Genomic DNA, 16,093 nt, shown 5'->3' on the forward strand with positions numbered 1-16,093 from the left:
AAAGTTTTACATCCATCCCTGCTCATTTCACAGAAATGGTCTGCTCGTCTCTCTAATACCTGAAGTGAAGTGACATGCTGAGGGCTGATACCTTAGGTCAGCTTTAGCTCCTCTGTTTCCTGAGGACCAGATCAAGAAAAGTGAGTTAAGGGCACAGAATGGTGAGAAGTGATGGGAGAGAAAGGAAGGAAGAGAATATGCTCCATCTTCAGAGAGAAGGGGCAAGCAGGGATCTTCAGTTTTATCTCTAACCCCAGTGATGGGAGTTCTCCTAGTTGCCATAGCTTGTGGTGTGAGGCGCAGGACCACTTATGGTACAGTAAAACAGTTCCTGTGTTACACATCCAGGGTTTTGGAAGTTAGGATAGCTTTTCTGGATATTGCAAACACTTCTGCTAGTGCTACTGCTATGAGAGTTGAAACATACAAACTGGAAGTTTGTCTGCTGTTTGAATTAAAAAACAATTACGTGTATGGCTGAATGTAGGATTTGCTCATCTGCTGGCTGTTGATAGTATTCTCGCTTGTGGTAGGGAGCAGCTTTTTTGTGCACGTCATTCAGTCTGATGTACTGAACAGTTATAAAACAAACAAACAGAAACAAACACTTAATGGCATTTTGGGACACACGTTTCTGATTGGCATCATTTGTTTGCTTAGGCCCGGAGAGATTCGGAGGAGCAAACGGTGTTGAGCATCAAGAGCAGCCCTAATGTGATGGGAAGATACAAACAATCCCATAGAGGTGGGTTTCTAATAGGGTGGATTGGTGAAATGTTTTCAAATTTCAGTATGTTCTTACCTATGTACTCTCACTCCTTTGCCTCTTTCAAGCAAAAGCAACAAACTCGGCAGCTGAAGTAAAAGAACAAACTAAATCTGAAAATTCAAGAGAGCCTAACTTACATCCACGGTCATCTGATGGTGAAATAGCAAGGGCAGTGACGGAGAAAACCTTGCCTTTGAAACCTACCTCGAAGCTTGTGGCTCTAAAACAGAAGGAGGAGACTACTAAAAAGGAAAGTGGCACTCAAAATTTAATATCAAAAGAAAAAAATGCTACGGGGAAAGAGGAGAAAAGAACACCCAAGAAGGAGAAAATTTCTCCTAAGAAGGCTGAGGTAGGAGCTGTTTATGTGAACACAGTTGTCTTGGTGGAGCTTACAGGAAAGCAATTCTCTTGTGTGTGTGTCACTGTTGTATCCATGTACTTTTCTGTGTGTATTTTGGGTGATTTTTTTAAGAATTTAGAATCTTAGTAGAACTCCAGTTCCTAGCAATTCTAGAAATGTATGAGATAAATTAGCTGGACAAATACAGATGAAGGAATTGAGCATTTTTTAATGCTCACCAAGATGTGCACAAACACTGAAACATCAGTGAAGTGCTTTTTTCTCATTTAACTTCCTGAAAGCCTGTGTAATGCAGGATTTTTGACAGCAAATGAAACAGAGGTGATTTTGTGAACGCTATACTTCTAAAGACACATCACTTATTTTCTTCTCCCCTCCCTCTGAAATTTCCTGTCTCTGAAATATATTTCTTACTGTTAAAATGTTACATAGGAATGGAGTTCAGTGTTCTCTTAACTGTCTGATTCAGTAACAAGTGATTGAACATATTCCAACAGTTGTTGGCTACTGCAAAATGTACCTTTTAGTCATAAAATAAAAATATCTTTTTTTTTTTTTTTTTTTTTTGCATGTAAATAATAGTTGCAAGTGGGAGAAGAAAGCCTGTGGCATTTTGATAGGGTGAGAAGTAATGGCCACAAATTGCAATGGAGGAGGTTCAGGATGGATACTAGAAAAAGTTTCTTCTCTATAAGAGTGGTGATGCATTGGCACAGATTGCTCAGGGAAATGGTGGAGTCGCCATCCCTGGAGGCATTCAGGAGCCACATGGATGTGGCACTGAGGGACATGGTTAGTGGGCACGCTGCTGATGGGCTGATGACTTGATTTTGAGATCTCCTCCAACCTTGGTAATTTCATGGTTTCCCTTTTTATTACCCGAATTAAATTTAAAAAATAAAAAGCTTCCATGACTTATAATCTACTTCTAGCATTTCTACTTCTTAGTATAGTATACTATAGCATGTCAGTAACTGATCATCATTCTGGAATCAAATTGGATGTGAATTTAAAGTAATGACTTCATTAGTAAAGTGAACACATATATGCTGAGTACAGATAAAGATATGAAAACTGAGAATAAATATTGGATACAGTTCTTTAAATAAAACAGAGTATGACTGAAAAAAATCACCATAAGCACCCCCTTCACTTTCCCCACCTCAGAGAAAAAAAAGCCTCACAACCTCCTTTTCCAAACAGCAACAAAAAAATCCCACGGGCTTTGGTGTTACTTTTTAGTACATAAAAACAGACATTTAATTCTCCTTTATCTTTGTTCCATAGGAATTATTTACACTGCGATCCTTGCGTTTTTCATTGCATTTTATGTATCTAATAAATGTGTTTTTATATGCACCATGTATGTATTTTTCTTTTGCCCAAGTCTATAAGTCCTGAGGACTCTGAAAAGAGACGAAGCAACTATCAAGCCTACAGAAGCTTCCTCAATCGCGAGGGTCCGAAAGCTCTGGGTTCCAAAGAGATACCTCAAGTAAGCTTGGCTACAGTAGAACTTCTCTACCTAGAAGTGGTGTGCATCATAGGCTTCTGGTTACAAGTGTTCTAACAAGCATCAACTGCACTATTTGAGGTTTTTTTCATGGGGGGAAGGGGAGCTAAATTGGAATGCCAAGCAGTGATTGAATGCAAGAAAATATACTGAGAAAAGAAATTCCTTATCTGGCTTATGAAGCCATGCTGATGTAAAATAGTTACTGGTCTTAGTGTTTGAAGGTTGCTGTCACTCCTTTGACTGACATTGCTGAGCTTGAAGCAGAAAGTGTTAGGAATGTGATAGGGTCAGGTTAGCAACATGTGAAGTATTGTTGAGAGCAGTTCCTTCTAATAGTTTCTGAACTTCTGCACCTGTTATCTATAGCTAGGTAGATTGGGTTAATTTTTAAAATTTCATAGAGCACTTGACATGGTAAAGATTTGAAAAACAAAAACCACAACAACTCGTGGTTGAAGGAGTATTTGTAGAACTGCATCACTGAATGGTATTTTCCATGTTATGGTTGTCAGGGAGCTGAAAACTGCTTGGAAGGCCTGACATTCGTAATTACAGGAGTTCTGGAGTCCATTGAAAGAGATGAGGCCAAGTCTCTGATTGAACGTTATGGAGGAAAAGTGACTGGCAATGTCAGCAAGAAGACAAACTATCTGGTTATGGGACGAGACTGTGGGCAGTCTAAGTGTGAGAAGGTGAGCACTGTGCCTGAGGAAGTGGAAGCAAAAAGAAATAATTTACTTGACTTGACTTTTTCATTTATCCTCTGCAAAGAGTGAGCATTACAAACGTGTTAAAAAGGAAAAGTTACTTAGCATAGTTAGTTCCAGTTTTTAGATTTCAGTTTATTTTTGTTTATGCACACATACATTAAGAACAACAGCCTTCTGTTGCTTTTTGTTTTGTTTGTAAACGTAGCCTTTGCTGAAAGGATCTTGAAGTGAATTATGTAGCTCTCATTTACCATACTCTTAATTCTTATTTTTGCCCCCAGGCATCGGCTTTAGGGACAAAAATAATTGATGAGGATGGCCTATTTGATCTTGTTCGAACCATGCCGGGCAAGAAGTCCAAGTATGAGCTGGCAGCTGAAACAGAGGTTGGTTTGGTTATTCATTTTTTTTCTTTTTTAATTGCAGAGTGCTTTGATCTTTTATTCACTGAACAGTAGCCTTATCTGTGATTGTCAGCTTGGCCTCATAGCTTAAAAGAATTGAAACTGAAGAACTGTATTTGTGTTTTAAAAATTCTACCGAGGAATGATAAGGTTTACTATAACCTTTTTATTCTCTGACATTGTTTTTCACATTTAGGTATTTTAGGTAGCTGTCTGAGGGATTGTTCTATCCTCTTAGATGGCTTTTAGTTTTTAGCATTCTTTGTTCTTTGATTTTTATATGGTACCCAGAGACTGTACTGGTGCATATTAGAGCTATAAATAGCCATGTGTTTAGATAACAGGCTTTACTGAAAACAAACAAACAAAGAACCTCCTAAACCATACTAAATATAGTTATGTACGATTAAATCTAGCCTGTAGTGGCTGATAAAATGTTGTAAAAAATAAATAAATAAAAAAAATTTAAAAAGCTATGTTTGGCATAGATATTGCAGTTATTTCTGATGTGTCTAGACATAAATTGCCACATGTAAATATACTGTTGATGTCATCCCAAGAAGCAGCTCTGAGGTTGTACCTATTGCTTTTGCTCCCTTTTTGTTTGTTTTGGGTTAAATACCTTCTCTGCTTTCTTAAATGACTGCTGCTGCAGTTCTCTTGTAAGTGTGTACTTGAGAGGAGTGCTTCGCTTTTTTTGAAAACGTGTTTCCTGGAAGTGTTCCTAGTGTTAAATTGTTTTTAGAGTTGAGACTTGGAATTGTTGTTTAAGATCTGCACTTCTCCTCTGTATGTGTCTGATGGAAGGCCTGTTCTCTGCAACCTGACAGTCATTGGTTTCAAGTGATTTCTTTTCATAATACATCACACTCAGTGAGGAAGGAGAGTGCTGCAAGTTGGACTACTCCTGGGCTGACCTGGACACTTTGTGTAGTGGGTTCTGCTACACAACCTGGTGGCATTGTTTAACAGTGGCTTAATTTTCAGAGAACGTTCCTTGGTTTACTTCAGGGTGTTTATCAGTACACAAGCTCTGTGACTTTCTTATGCATGCCTCTGCATATGTTCAAGCACAGCACGTTAATTAATATATATTTTTTCAATTTTTGTTTAATTTTCCTAAGGCAAAGAAGGCAGAATCAAGACAGAAAAAGACACCACAGAAAACAGAGTCTGGCAAAAGGAATTTTAGTCCTCTCAAAAGGGAAGCTGACAGAAAGAAAAGTAATCGTACACCTGAAAAGGGAGGTACCTGCAGATCTGTCACGAAAGAAGCTACTGCCATTCGAAAGCTGAAGGACTTTGAACATCAAACTATGGTGAAGAAAGAAGCCCCCAAACATAAGGGGACCTTGGTTTCTGAGAGCAGTGAAAATAAAACAGAGGCATTACTTTGGGTAGATAAATACAAGCCTGCATCTCTTAAGGCGATAATTGGACAGCAGGGGGAGCAAAGCTGTGCCAATAAACTCCTCCGATGGCTCCGAAGCTGGCACAGGAATACCTCAGAAGATGGACAAGGTGGTGAGCATGGTCAACTTCTCTCTGTTCTTCCGTGCCAGTTGCACTGCTTGGTACCATATGCTGGTGGGGGCTCTCTGTGATGGGAGAGCAACTCTACACAGTATGAACAGAATGACTCTAAATTCAGATGCAGGTTTTTAGAAACAGTTGAGCCTGAGTGTTTTGTTGAAGCAGTTGCTCACTTACCCCCTACTTCTGTCTGAAGGTACTGTGTGGTATTTTCTTAAATGTGACTGTTGTTTTCCAAAGCAGATGAAAAAAAATCTAGCAGTAATATCTATATAAATAGCATCCAGGCTATTTCAATTCTTTTTCACCGAGAGAAATAGTCATCAGTGCTAACCTGGCTGTACACGTGGGGAAAATGTGGGCTAGCAATATGTCTAGAGGGCTGGCTTCATGCATGAGGAACGAGAGGAGTAGTTAAGGTTCTCTGACAAGTAGCCACTGTCATGTGCAGTGAACAACCCTACAGGCATTCTTTTGTGAGAAAGTAGTAGTTAAGCTTTGCTGCAGCTGTCACAGGTAGTTGGTTTCTTCTGTGGTGTTGTTCCCTATGATATTGCTGTCAGAAAATGGCTGAAATAGTTTTATTGCATTAATATTTCAGTTTAGAATCTTACCTGGTACAGTTTAAACTGCTTTTGCCCATATGCTTGAGATGTGTGTATATTTTATTTTTGATACTCGTATCAAGCCTTAAATGTGAAACTCCTGTAATAGTTGATATCTTCAAAGGTTTACATAAAATGTGCAGTTTATATATGTATGTAAAACCTGGAATCTTCTTTTATAGCAAAGACCAACAAATCTGGAGGCAAAGATGATGGTTCTAGTTTTAAAGCAGCATTGCTCTCTGGTCCACCTGGAGTTGGTAAAACTACCACAGCCTCTTTAGTTTGTAAGGTGAGTCTTCGTTAATCATTAGTTTTCAAATTTGAAAATTGGTTCCCAAGACTTTATTTTATACTGATCCTTTATATGGATGTGTGCAGGTGATTACTGCCTGAACTATCAGGTTCTGCTCCCAGCCTCGCTCTGCCTAGTCAGAACAGACTTAGAGGTGGCCCAGAGGAGGGCCATAAAGATGGTCAGATACTGGAGCACCTCTTCCACAAAGAGAGGCTGAGGGACGTGGGCATATTCAGCCTGGAGGAAGGCTCTATGGAGTCCTCAGTGTGGCCTTGCAGTGCTTAACGGAGGGGATCTCCAGGGATGCTGGAGAAGGGTCTCTTTCAGGGAGTGCGGTGATAGCACTAGAGGTAATAGCTCTAAATGAGAGATTTGGTTTGGGTATTAGGGAGAACTTTTTTCTCAGAGGGTGGTGAGGCACTGGATTTCTGGCAAGCTTTTTGAAACTGCCTTTGGCAAACTTTTGTTTTTTTTTTTTTTATTTTATAAACTAACAGAGATACCTTTCCCTGACTTGACTGTCTCTTTACGATGAGAGAAACTGACAGAGCTGGGTGTCCATTTCAAAATCTGAATTTAGAAATTAGTCTTTGCAAACTCAGTGCAACACTGTACTCCACTGTTTCATGGCAGTCAGCTGGGGACTCCATATGGTAGGAATGCCTTTAAAGCTAAGTTATTAATAGTGATACTGTGGTGAGTTACAGATGATTTTGTTCTTAACTACAGATCTCTCTCTCAAGAATTCTTAGGAAGATACTGCTAGCTTGCAAGGGTCAGGAAGAATTATCGGCTGTCTGGTCTTTTGTACTGGGAAATAAGGCTCACCTTCTCTCTACAATTCAAATGTTAAAAATAACGTCAGCCTTTTCATTCTTTCATCCCTCTCCCCATTTCCAGAGGCCTCAGAGCTTTGTGCCAACCCAAGGGTCGATAACCCAGAGCTGTTTTCCCTGGCTGTTGCTGCACCTGGAGCTGAGTGTGCTGACTTGTGCTGATTTCTGCACTGGTGCAGCCTTTCTGCTTCTAGCTTTTCCACCTAGCTCACACACGGCTGCTGTAGGTCTCTCTGCAGTGTGCTTAGCTCTGCTTCTCAGACAAGGCTAACAAAACTGGGTTACCCAAGCTACAGGAATAAAGCTGTGTGCAGTACCCTGCTGCAGCTCTATGCATGTGCTGGGAGAGTTTGCTGATAAAGGAGCAGCTGGTTTATGTTCCTTCAGGGACTGCAGGCAGACAAGCCCTGCTGTGAAGCGGTGCAGCTGCGGAGGGAGTCATGTATTTTCTAGCTGCTAAATAGTTAAAAGCTTCTCCTTTCCATCAGCTTTCTGTGGGATGTGGCATGTTGCTTTTCCTGACTCTGTGCGTGAGATTTGGATACTCATCTGGAAGTACTATAGAGTTTAGCCAGCCTTGGCTCATAGTTCTCTTTCTGTCCCTTGGGACAGTTGAGTTTTATCTTTCACAGCAAAATCTTTGCCCCTTTTTTTCTTTTTTTTTTTTTTTTTTTTGAGGGGATTGGGTTGGGGTGAGAGGTGGAACAGTTCTCTTTTTGGCATGTCTATTCCATGCTTGATTATAAGTATTTCTGGAGTGTGAGAACATAGAGGATAAAGGGAGAGAGGAATCAAAGCCACAGATAAGATTTGGAAGTAATGTAGGGAAAGCTTTCTTCTTGAATTCTGAAAATACTGTTTCAAATTGAGTATGCTGTTGTTCTTCACCAGTCTGTGTGGTCTCACTTTTCTGTATGGTTTTATGTTTGGACTAGGAACTGGGGTACAGCTACGTGGAGCTGAATGCCAGTGACACTCGAAGTAAGAACAGTCTAAAGGAAGTAGTTGCTGAATCGCTGAACAACACCACCATCAAAGATTTCTGTTCAGGTATGTGTTGTTTGAAGGTGGGCTTGGCTGTAAGCAGTTACAGGAGGGACAGAGCTTCCTTACTGCACAGTCATGTTAGGAATTGGATGTGCTCATCATGTGGAAGTGATCAGGCTCAAATAAGAGTAGCTTGATTTAGTAAGCTGTGCTAATTCATCCTCAACATAGGATTAAATCCTGTTATTAAGAGGATAAGCTGTTAATCAGCACAGACTGCTGAAGGACTCTGCAGTTGTTCTTCTGTTGCCCAGCAGTTAATTTTGGGACGGTGATGTGAGTTACAGACAGCTCTGTTCTGTAAACATAAACTCCATATCAGCACATTGGCAAAGCTCAGACAAAAGGTTCATCGCTGCTTCAGCTGTCTAGGTTGGGCTTTCATAATGTGTGAAACACTGGATAAAACTGAGCAAGATCCTGTTTTATTCCCTTAGGAATAAAATATTGTATTGCAATCTCATTTTCTTGTCCATATTCATTTTCAGGCACATCCTCATCAGTTAGTGGGAAACATGTATTGATCATGGATGAAGTGGATGGTATGGCAGGCAATGAAGACAGAGGAGGGATTCAGGTGAAACTACTACAGTTATTAGCTGATACCATTGCAGAGTGCATGCCATATTTCATGCCTCTCTGTTGTCTTCAGCCGTGGGTCGCAGTCCCTCCAGATTATGGTTCACTGACCTGTTTTAGTGATGTATCTTTGTGTGAGAATTACGCAGTGATAGAACTGGAAAAAAGACATTTAGTTTAGAAAAACAAACAAAACAAAACCACCAATCTCTGCAGAACAAATAAACACACAAACCTTTTAGCTCAGCTGTGTGCACCATAGATGTTTATTCTTGGAGGGTGAATTTATCGCATGCTCTCTGCAGCTGATGTCTGCCAGCAGTGGAAGGTTTGTAATCCAGCTTAGGACAGTTGCCTTCTTCAGTAGACAGTGGCCAGTGCAGTACTTTGACAAAGAGCATAGAGACCTTTAGGTCAGATACATGTATTTACCTTGCATGATCTGAAATTGAACTGAATTTCACCTCCATTAGAACAGCCAAAGATTGCTATGGTAGCTTAAGCTCAATGTGCAGGGCTGAGTTATTTGAGCAGGGAACACTTGATCTTTTTACTTCTGCTTCCTCGTTGCTTGTGGCAGGGAATGGTTGAAGATGGGTGCTCCCTCTGGGCACAGTCTGGGTCAAACTGATCTTTGGCTAGATGTCAGTACTCTTGGAGCTCAAGAGAATAACATGCAGAAAAAGTAGGAAAAAGGGGCAACATTTTCACTATGGAAATACAATTAAAGCAAGGAGCTGGTTTATTGACTTCAATCTTAAAAAGATTTGATTTAAGGCAAGGACTAATGCTGCTTGATATGACAATTTAAGCATTCTCATCTTCTGAGGTACTTGATGCAATTGTTACAATGTGTTTAAATTGCAGGAACTGATTGGTTTGATTAGACACACAAAGATCCCCATCATCTGTATGTGTAACGATCGAAACCATCCGAAAATTCGTTCCCTGGTCCACTATTGTTTTGATCTTCGTTTTCAGAGACCTCGTCTGGAACAGATTAAGGTAAAGATGGCTGCATGGCTTATACTGAATTACCAGCAGCAATCTTATCTCTGTGTGGCACAGTTCATAGAGAATTGGAAAACACTGCTTGAAACTCAGCAGGTCACTTCACTGAGTTACTCTGCTTTCCCAAATGGGGCTGTCTGGCTTTATGGGAGGAAAGACTCAAGTATCTCAAAGCCATTCAGATATAGATGTCCATCTGAAATACATCCAAGGATTTTTTTGAAAATGATTTTTTTTTTTCATACCAGTGTCAAGGACTGACTTGACTTGTATGTTCACAAAGAAAACAGTTTAAATTATACTTAATTTAAAATAAAAAACAAAACAACCCAGCACATTGATAACGTGCTCTGTAAGGGAAGGAATTAATAGGAAATCTCTGTCAGTTTCTCAGAACTGTTTGTGTTACAGGGTGCCATGATGTCTATTGCATTTAAAGAAGGTTTGAAAATTCCACCCCCTGCTATGAACGAGATAATCCTGGCAGCAAATCAAGACATCAGACAGGTCAGTGCCATTTCAGCATGAGCATGAATTTAGGTATAGAGATTAGGCTTTTTTCTTTTCTTCTGAAGTGTTTTTATGCTACCACGTTGTCACTTGCATTTTCCAGGTTTTGCATAATCTCAATATGTGGTGTGCAAAAGACAAATCACTGACTTACGATGAGGCCAAAACAGGCGCCGGCAGAGCCAAAAAGGATATCAAACTGGTACGTGTGAAATGTGGGGCTGACTGGTAGTGTGATATTTCGGTACCATTACTGGGTTTGTAAGCATCTTCTGAAGTGAAGCACTGACAGCCTAGATGTGCAAGGTGCTGTCAAATGTTTTCAGTACGTGTCAGTCTTGCCACAAGTAATGGGCCAGCAGTTAATCCAGCACTGACTTCCATATTTTGATGTGCTGTCTTCTGAGGAAGATACATACTTCATCTCTTCTCATTTTGATTGCTGTCTTTAGGAGGAAATTCTTTTAATACTAGAACTCAGTTCTCAAAACTGGCAAGGCACTATTGAAAAGGCACATTCAAAAGGGACAGTACCAGACACTGAGCTTGTGCTGATGAGTCCAGACACTGCTGTGTGCAGTCACTGTAGTAATTCTCTTGACACCGTGCTGAGTGTTAATTGTTTGCCTCGCAACCCACTTCTTGAAATACCTTTATCATTTAGGGCCCTTTCGATGTTGTCCGGAAGGTTTTTGCTGCTGGAGAGGAGGCTTCTCGTATGTCTCTTATAGACAAATCAGATCTCTTCTTCCATGACTATTCCCTAGCACCTCTCTTTGTCCAAGAGAACTATGTGCATGTGAAACCTGCTGCTGCTGGGTGAGTTATTCCATACCCTAAATTCACATAGAATTTCACAAAGAGTAAAATTTAAATTAAAACCTTTCTGTATTTATTTTGCTTTGTATTAAAATCAATTTCTCTTTTCCTCCAGAGGAGATCTGAAGAAACACTTGATGCTCTTGAGTAGAGCTGCTGATAGTATATGTGATGGTGATCTGGTGGACAAACAGATTCGTACCAAGCAGAACTGGAACCTTCTACCGACACAGGTGAGCACTCCACACTCATTTTGTGTGCTTTACCTGTGGAGTGCAGTGTGTAAGACTCAAACCTCAAAATGTCAGTGTAATTTGATGACCTATTATAGTCTCTGCTTTATGGAGTATGCTTCTGTGCTGCTGGGAGTAGAGCAGCTTCCTATAAATGACATGGATGACCTCATGCTGTATCATGAAGCAGTCTTCTGAAACACTGAGAAAACTTAAGCCTTCTCTATAAACTGTAGAACCATCTGAACTGATGTCAGTACTCATGTATGCCACGAGGCTACTGGGTTGGGTTTTTTTGTGTGTAAAGGACCACGACTGGCATCAGAGAATGTATTGTACCACAAGTTGAAAGGGACCTCTGAGGTTGTATAGCTCCATAATTAAATCTTTTAGCAGCTGTGTTCTTGTGAAGTGTTTGCTGTACTGTGTCCATCTCCTGGAGGTGATAGTGCTTGTTGGTGTGAAATGAGCTGTCTGTGTCACTCTAAACCAGAGAAACTATTTAGAAAGAAAACACACTTTTAAAGAGTCATCACTTCTCATATTTTACATCATGGTAACAAATAGGGTGGTACAAGAGATGAAATCTAAAAGGGATGAACAGAAACAAGCAGCTGGGATTGCCTTAAGGTGAACTGTGTGTTGTGTGGAGCTCTCTCTATTCACTTAGCTGTTTTCAGTGAAACGAGTGTAGCAGTGCAGGTGGGTGTCAGTGAGATGGAATCCATTGTGTTCTGAGTTTTATGTGTGTGTCATTCCTTTCAGGCTATTTATTCGAGTGTTCTTCCTGGGGAGCTGATGAGAGGTTACATGTCCCAGTTCCCTGTCTTTCCCAGCTGGCTGGGGAAATTTTCATCTACGGGCAAACATGAACGTATCATCCAAGAACTGGCAATGCACATGAGCCTGAGGTGAGGCAGTACTGACTCTTGGTGTGTGTCAACAGAGACATCTTGTTCTGTAGCTCATTACTTGCCAGTAACTCCATGCTGTCCTTGGTACAATCTTAAATGTGTATTCTAGAAGTGTCCTCACAGATAGTTGGTGATGTTTTTATATCGCTATTCTGGACAACAGTCAGAATGAAGACACTTCTTCCTTTCTTAAGTTAGGGCTGTGTTTCCCCAAACATTTGGGTTTTTGAGTGCTGAATACCTTGCATCAGGTTTTCCCTAATCCAAGTGTGACAAAAGATATGTGGTACAACTCAGCTTGTGGTGAGCTCTTAAGGCAGCTGAGCATCCACTTGCTGAGAGACAACTAGAGGCTGTGTTTAGAAAAGAGCTGTGTTGAGCTCGACAGATTTATTTCTCTCTTTCCATTTGACAAAGAACCCAGGCATGCAAGAGGACAGTAAATATGGAATATTTGTCTCATCTGCGCGATGCACTCATCCAGCCACTGACCGCCTTTGGAGCAGATGGGGTACAGGATGCTATCGCATTCATGGACTCTTACTGCCTGATGAAAGAAGACATTGAAAACATAATGGAAATAAGCATGTGGGGAGGTAAACCCAGCCCTTTTTCAAAGTTGGATCCCAAGGTAAGATTTACTAGATTTACTTTTCTTCTCACAACTTTGTAAGGAAGTCTTACAATGATAGTTATGGTATGGATGTGCTGCTGAAGGCTGGTGAAGATGCAAATGCATACTCTTGTGAACTCTAATTTAATTGAACATGGAAATCCATAGCAGTTCAGCTGTCGAGGCATCCTGTTAAGGGATGCGGCCTCAGTTGTTTTAGGGGTAGGCTGAACATGGGTGTCCAACCCTGTGCCTTGGGTTCCATCCAGTGAAGAGGCATTGTCTTGGCCACATGTAAAACACATAATGTAGGTAACATACGTAAGTAACAACACTTATTTTACTTCAAAAATATTTTTATTAAGACATTTAAGAAAAAAAAGGGGAACAAAACCATAAAACCAGGGGGATATTTGCTCTTTTCTTGTGAAACTAATGCATTCTCAGGGAGTTCTCAGTGTGTCTGTCAGATTTTGGATGAAATGTCACCCTTCCTTGCACTCCATCCTTGATGACAGTTGTTCACAAATGACGTAGTGCCGAAAAGCGATGACTGGAGTAAGGCATGATTTCAGAAGTGAGGGATAGTTTTCTCTGGTAAGATTTTCTATAAGAAGTCCAGTAAAGAAATGAGTTAGAGGGGCAATCAGCCATTCAACTCACTGTTCCATTTGTGGATTTGCAGGTACAGTACTTATGTCAACTGAAAATGAGATTGTAAATATACAAATAAACTGTTAAGCTGATGCTCAGTGTTTCCTTCCCTCCTAACAGGTCAAGGCAGCTTTTACACGTGCCTACAACAAAGAGGTGCATCTGACTCCATATTCCCTTCATTCTGTGAAGATGTCTAGACGGCAGTCAGGATCCATGGGGACCTCTGAACTGAATGAAGAACTGAATGTGGAAGAGATCCAATCTGAGGAGGAGGAGCAAGATACTGTTGAAAGCGATGCAATGATCAAGGTGATTTCTCTTCCTCAGCACTACGCTACCAAACTAAACTTTTCTTTTTATGTTAACTTTCTGGGACCTGTCACATCAGAATCAAAAACCAAACAAAATGCATCATCTCTTAAGTTCTTTACTTTTAGTAGTATTAAAAAAAAAAGTTTATTTTCATTGGTTTTTTTTTTCTGCTAGAATGTTGGAGCACCGTGAGACATCTTTGTACTGCATTAATGAATGTAACCAAAGTGTTGGGCATGTCCTTACAGACAGCAGCAGCAAACTTCCCTGTATCTATTGCTAAGCCAGGGAACTGTCACAATGTTGCAGTGTCTGTATTCCACTGCACTTCAAAATGTGATGCTTGAAAGGGAAGGGGAGAGAGGTTCTTCCCTCTGCTCCCTTTTCTTTTTTTCCTTTTTAATTCACTGCATTTGATTTGCACCTTTTGCTGGGTTACTCCAGGAATTTTAAACTTTCCCTGTACTCTCTTTGTAGCAAAAAAAGGTGAAGCCTTCCAAGCTGCCAAAAAGAGAGAAAAATGAAGAAACAACAAAAAAAGAAGGTAAAAGAAAAGAGAAAACAAGACATTAAAGAAAATAATCTTGCTCTGGAGGTGACTTTGTTTATCTAACTTCTGTCAGGAACATTTAACTGATCTGGTGATACAGAACCCGTGCATTGACAGTGCTCCTCTTATAGAGGTGCTGTAGCTCCTGTTCTCACACGGGGCAGTGCTGTATGTTACAAGCCATAACTACTCTTGTAGAACAGGCACCAGGGAGCATGAACATGATGCAAATGTGGAGTGCAGTTACCTGGTGTTTATGCAAGTCTTCACAGGGCTGTTTTTATAATAAATCCTCTGTTATTATGTACTGAAATCTTGTAAATAGTAAATCCTAATCTGCACATTTGTACATTATAGCAATTAAGCAGTGTATAGAATTACAATAAATGTGTTTCACATGAGGTTTCTGTTTTTGCTGAAGGTGCAGCATGTTCTGGCAGAGGTTCTGACTTTCCTGCATCTATCAGGCTTTTTTTGTTTTAAATTAACTGATCCCACAGCCATAGAAAAGCAAAGCTGAGAGGGATTTAGTTCCAAAATTTGTAGTGTTTAAATTTAACAGCTGCAATCAAAGCCAGAAAAAATACCTAAAAACTTAAGAACTGTTTAACAGAAACTAAAGCGATAAGAGCTCAGAATTGATGTTGAATATGAGAACAAGGGCAAAGGAAGCAAAACAAACAAAAAAACCAAAAAAAACCAAAAGCAGCAAGCAATACCCTCTGTGTACTTAAGGGCAAATGTTAAATCTGCACCTCAACAACCTGAGGCCTCAACAACCTGAGGGATTGAGATGCAGCCTTGTAAGTTAAACTCTTGAGCACTGAACTGTCCTTGCTGGGAAACGTGGCTATTGCCCTGTCAAATGAGCCCTGCTATCTAATTAAAAAAACCCAAAACTCTGCAACCTCAGCAACTAAACCCCCAAAGCTCCACAAAAAGAGGCTCTCATACATACCTGAACTTAGCTGTCCATGTCATCCTGTTTGAGGTACTGCGTGCAGTCATTTATTTTCTTAAGATGAACAGCATTGATTGTTTCAGAACACATGGGACACACGTTTTCAGTCTGTAACATGCTGTTTTAAAGGAAGAGGGGCAACAGGTCAAAGGATGGTTGTAACATGATCAAGCATTTGTGCCTGAGAGTCCTGTAACATGCAGTGTAAGAGATACAGGCTGGAGTGGCAGCTGTTCTGGCTAGTTGGGGAAAAGGTGAGTTGTGTGGTTTTTGTTTTTTGTTTTTTTTTAACATTTGAGAGCTAGCCCCACCAGGAATGCTGCTGCTGGCTGAGGAAAAGGCAGCAGACCATGACCATAGCAGCTGGTGCTAGACCACAAGGATTTAAATGAGTGCTTTGTTAGTCTGCACCCAGTGCTAGGTGCAAATTCCTATTCCAGTGGCTGCTGTTGGGCTGGTTCACTTGAAAGTGATGCCTTAAAAGTACGTTAGATGGAATGAACACTGAAATCTTTCAGTAGAACAAAAAAATCCCAACTTACATCTTGAATTCTGAATAGAGGGCAGGAAAGTCACAGTGTGGGCAGACAGTCCAGTCATCCCGTACCATGTGTCGACCCTGCACGCAAGAGAAAGCAGTCACTCAGGGTCAGGTGCTCCCCCTGCTACACCTGGCAGTTACTGTGGAAGAAGTCTCAGCACTGGAGTTCTAAAAATGTTAAGGAATGAAAAAAAACCCCATCGTTACAGTGTTACTTTGCTTACTGTGTAAATACTGTGACTAGAAAAGGAGCTCTAAATGATAAACAAGGTTTTCACTATAATATGTATTTATTTTTTTTATCAATTTAA

General features: G+C 40.5%; 2 protein-coding genes across 10 annotated transcripts in view; one reads left to right on the forward strand and one right to left on the reverse strand.

Annotated features, from left to right (window-relative positions):
* The window catches only part of RFC1 (replication factor C subunit 1), a 36,785-nt gene extending 21,711 nt beyond the window's left edge, over positions 1 to 15,074 (forward strand). For 3 of the 4 annotated variants that reach the window (XM_048941305.1, XM_048941303.1, XM_048941306.1), the window contains exons 8-25: positions 661 to 745; positions 835 to 1,121; positions 2,521 to 2,628; positions 3,162 to 3,341; positions 3,641 to 3,745; positions 4,888 to 5,287; positions 6,084 to 6,193; positions 7,971 to 8,085; positions 8,571 to 8,659; positions 9,529 to 9,666; positions 10,084 to 10,179; positions 10,286 to 10,384; positions 10,847 to 11,001; positions 11,117 to 11,234; positions 12,000 to 12,145; positions 12,566 to 12,779; positions 13,536 to 13,727; positions 14,208 to 15,074. In XM_048941305.1, coding sequence (XP_048797262.1) covers positions 661 to 745; positions 835 to 1,121; positions 2,521 to 2,628; positions 3,162 to 3,341; positions 3,641 to 3,745; positions 4,888 to 5,287; positions 6,084 to 6,193; positions 7,971 to 8,085; positions 8,571 to 8,659; positions 9,529 to 9,666; positions 10,084 to 10,179; positions 10,286 to 10,384; positions 10,847 to 11,001; positions 11,117 to 11,234; positions 12,000 to 12,145; positions 12,566 to 12,779; positions 13,536 to 13,727; positions 14,208 to 14,303 — 2,733 coding nt within the window. In that variant the 3' untranslated portion in view covers positions 14,304 to 15,074. The remainder of the gene's footprint in view (positions 1 to 660; positions 746 to 834; positions 1,122 to 2,520; positions 2,629 to 3,161; positions 3,342 to 3,640; positions 3,746 to 4,887; positions 5,288 to 6,083; positions 6,194 to 7,970; positions 8,086 to 8,570; positions 8,660 to 9,528; positions 9,667 to 10,083; positions 10,180 to 10,285; positions 10,385 to 10,846; positions 11,002 to 11,116; positions 11,235 to 11,999; positions 12,146 to 12,565; positions 12,780 to 13,535; positions 13,728 to 14,207) is intronic. The other variant, XM_048941304.1, reaches the window with a different exon arrangement.
* Positions 12,786 to 16,093, reverse strand: part of WDR19 (WD repeat domain 19) — a 38,139-nt gene continuing 34,831 nt past the window's right edge. For 4 of the 6 annotated variants that reach the window (XM_048941296.1, XM_048941301.1, XM_048941300.1 and 1 more), the window contains 3 exons: positions 15,784 to 15,860; positions 15,239 to 15,359; positions 13,569 to 13,680 (listed from right to left, as the gene is read on the reverse strand). In XM_048941296.1, the coding sequence (XP_048797253.1) occupies positions 15,245 to 15,359; positions 15,784 to 15,860 (192 nt within the window). In that variant the 3' untranslated portion in view covers positions 13,569 to 13,680; positions 15,239 to 15,244. Of the gene's footprint in view, positions 13,465 to 13,568; positions 13,681 to 15,238; positions 15,360 to 15,783; positions 15,861 to 16,093 lie in introns of those variants that run through there. The other 2 variants (XM_048941299.1, XM_048941297.1) reach the window with 2 other exon arrangements.

This window comes from Lagopus muta, chromosome 4, assembly GCF_023343835.1.
Source record: "Lagopus muta isolate bLagMut1 chromosome 4, bLagMut1 primary, whole genome shotgun sequence".
Lineage (NCBI taxonomy): Eukaryota > Metazoa > Chordata > Aves > Galliformes > Phasianidae > Lagopus > Lagopus muta.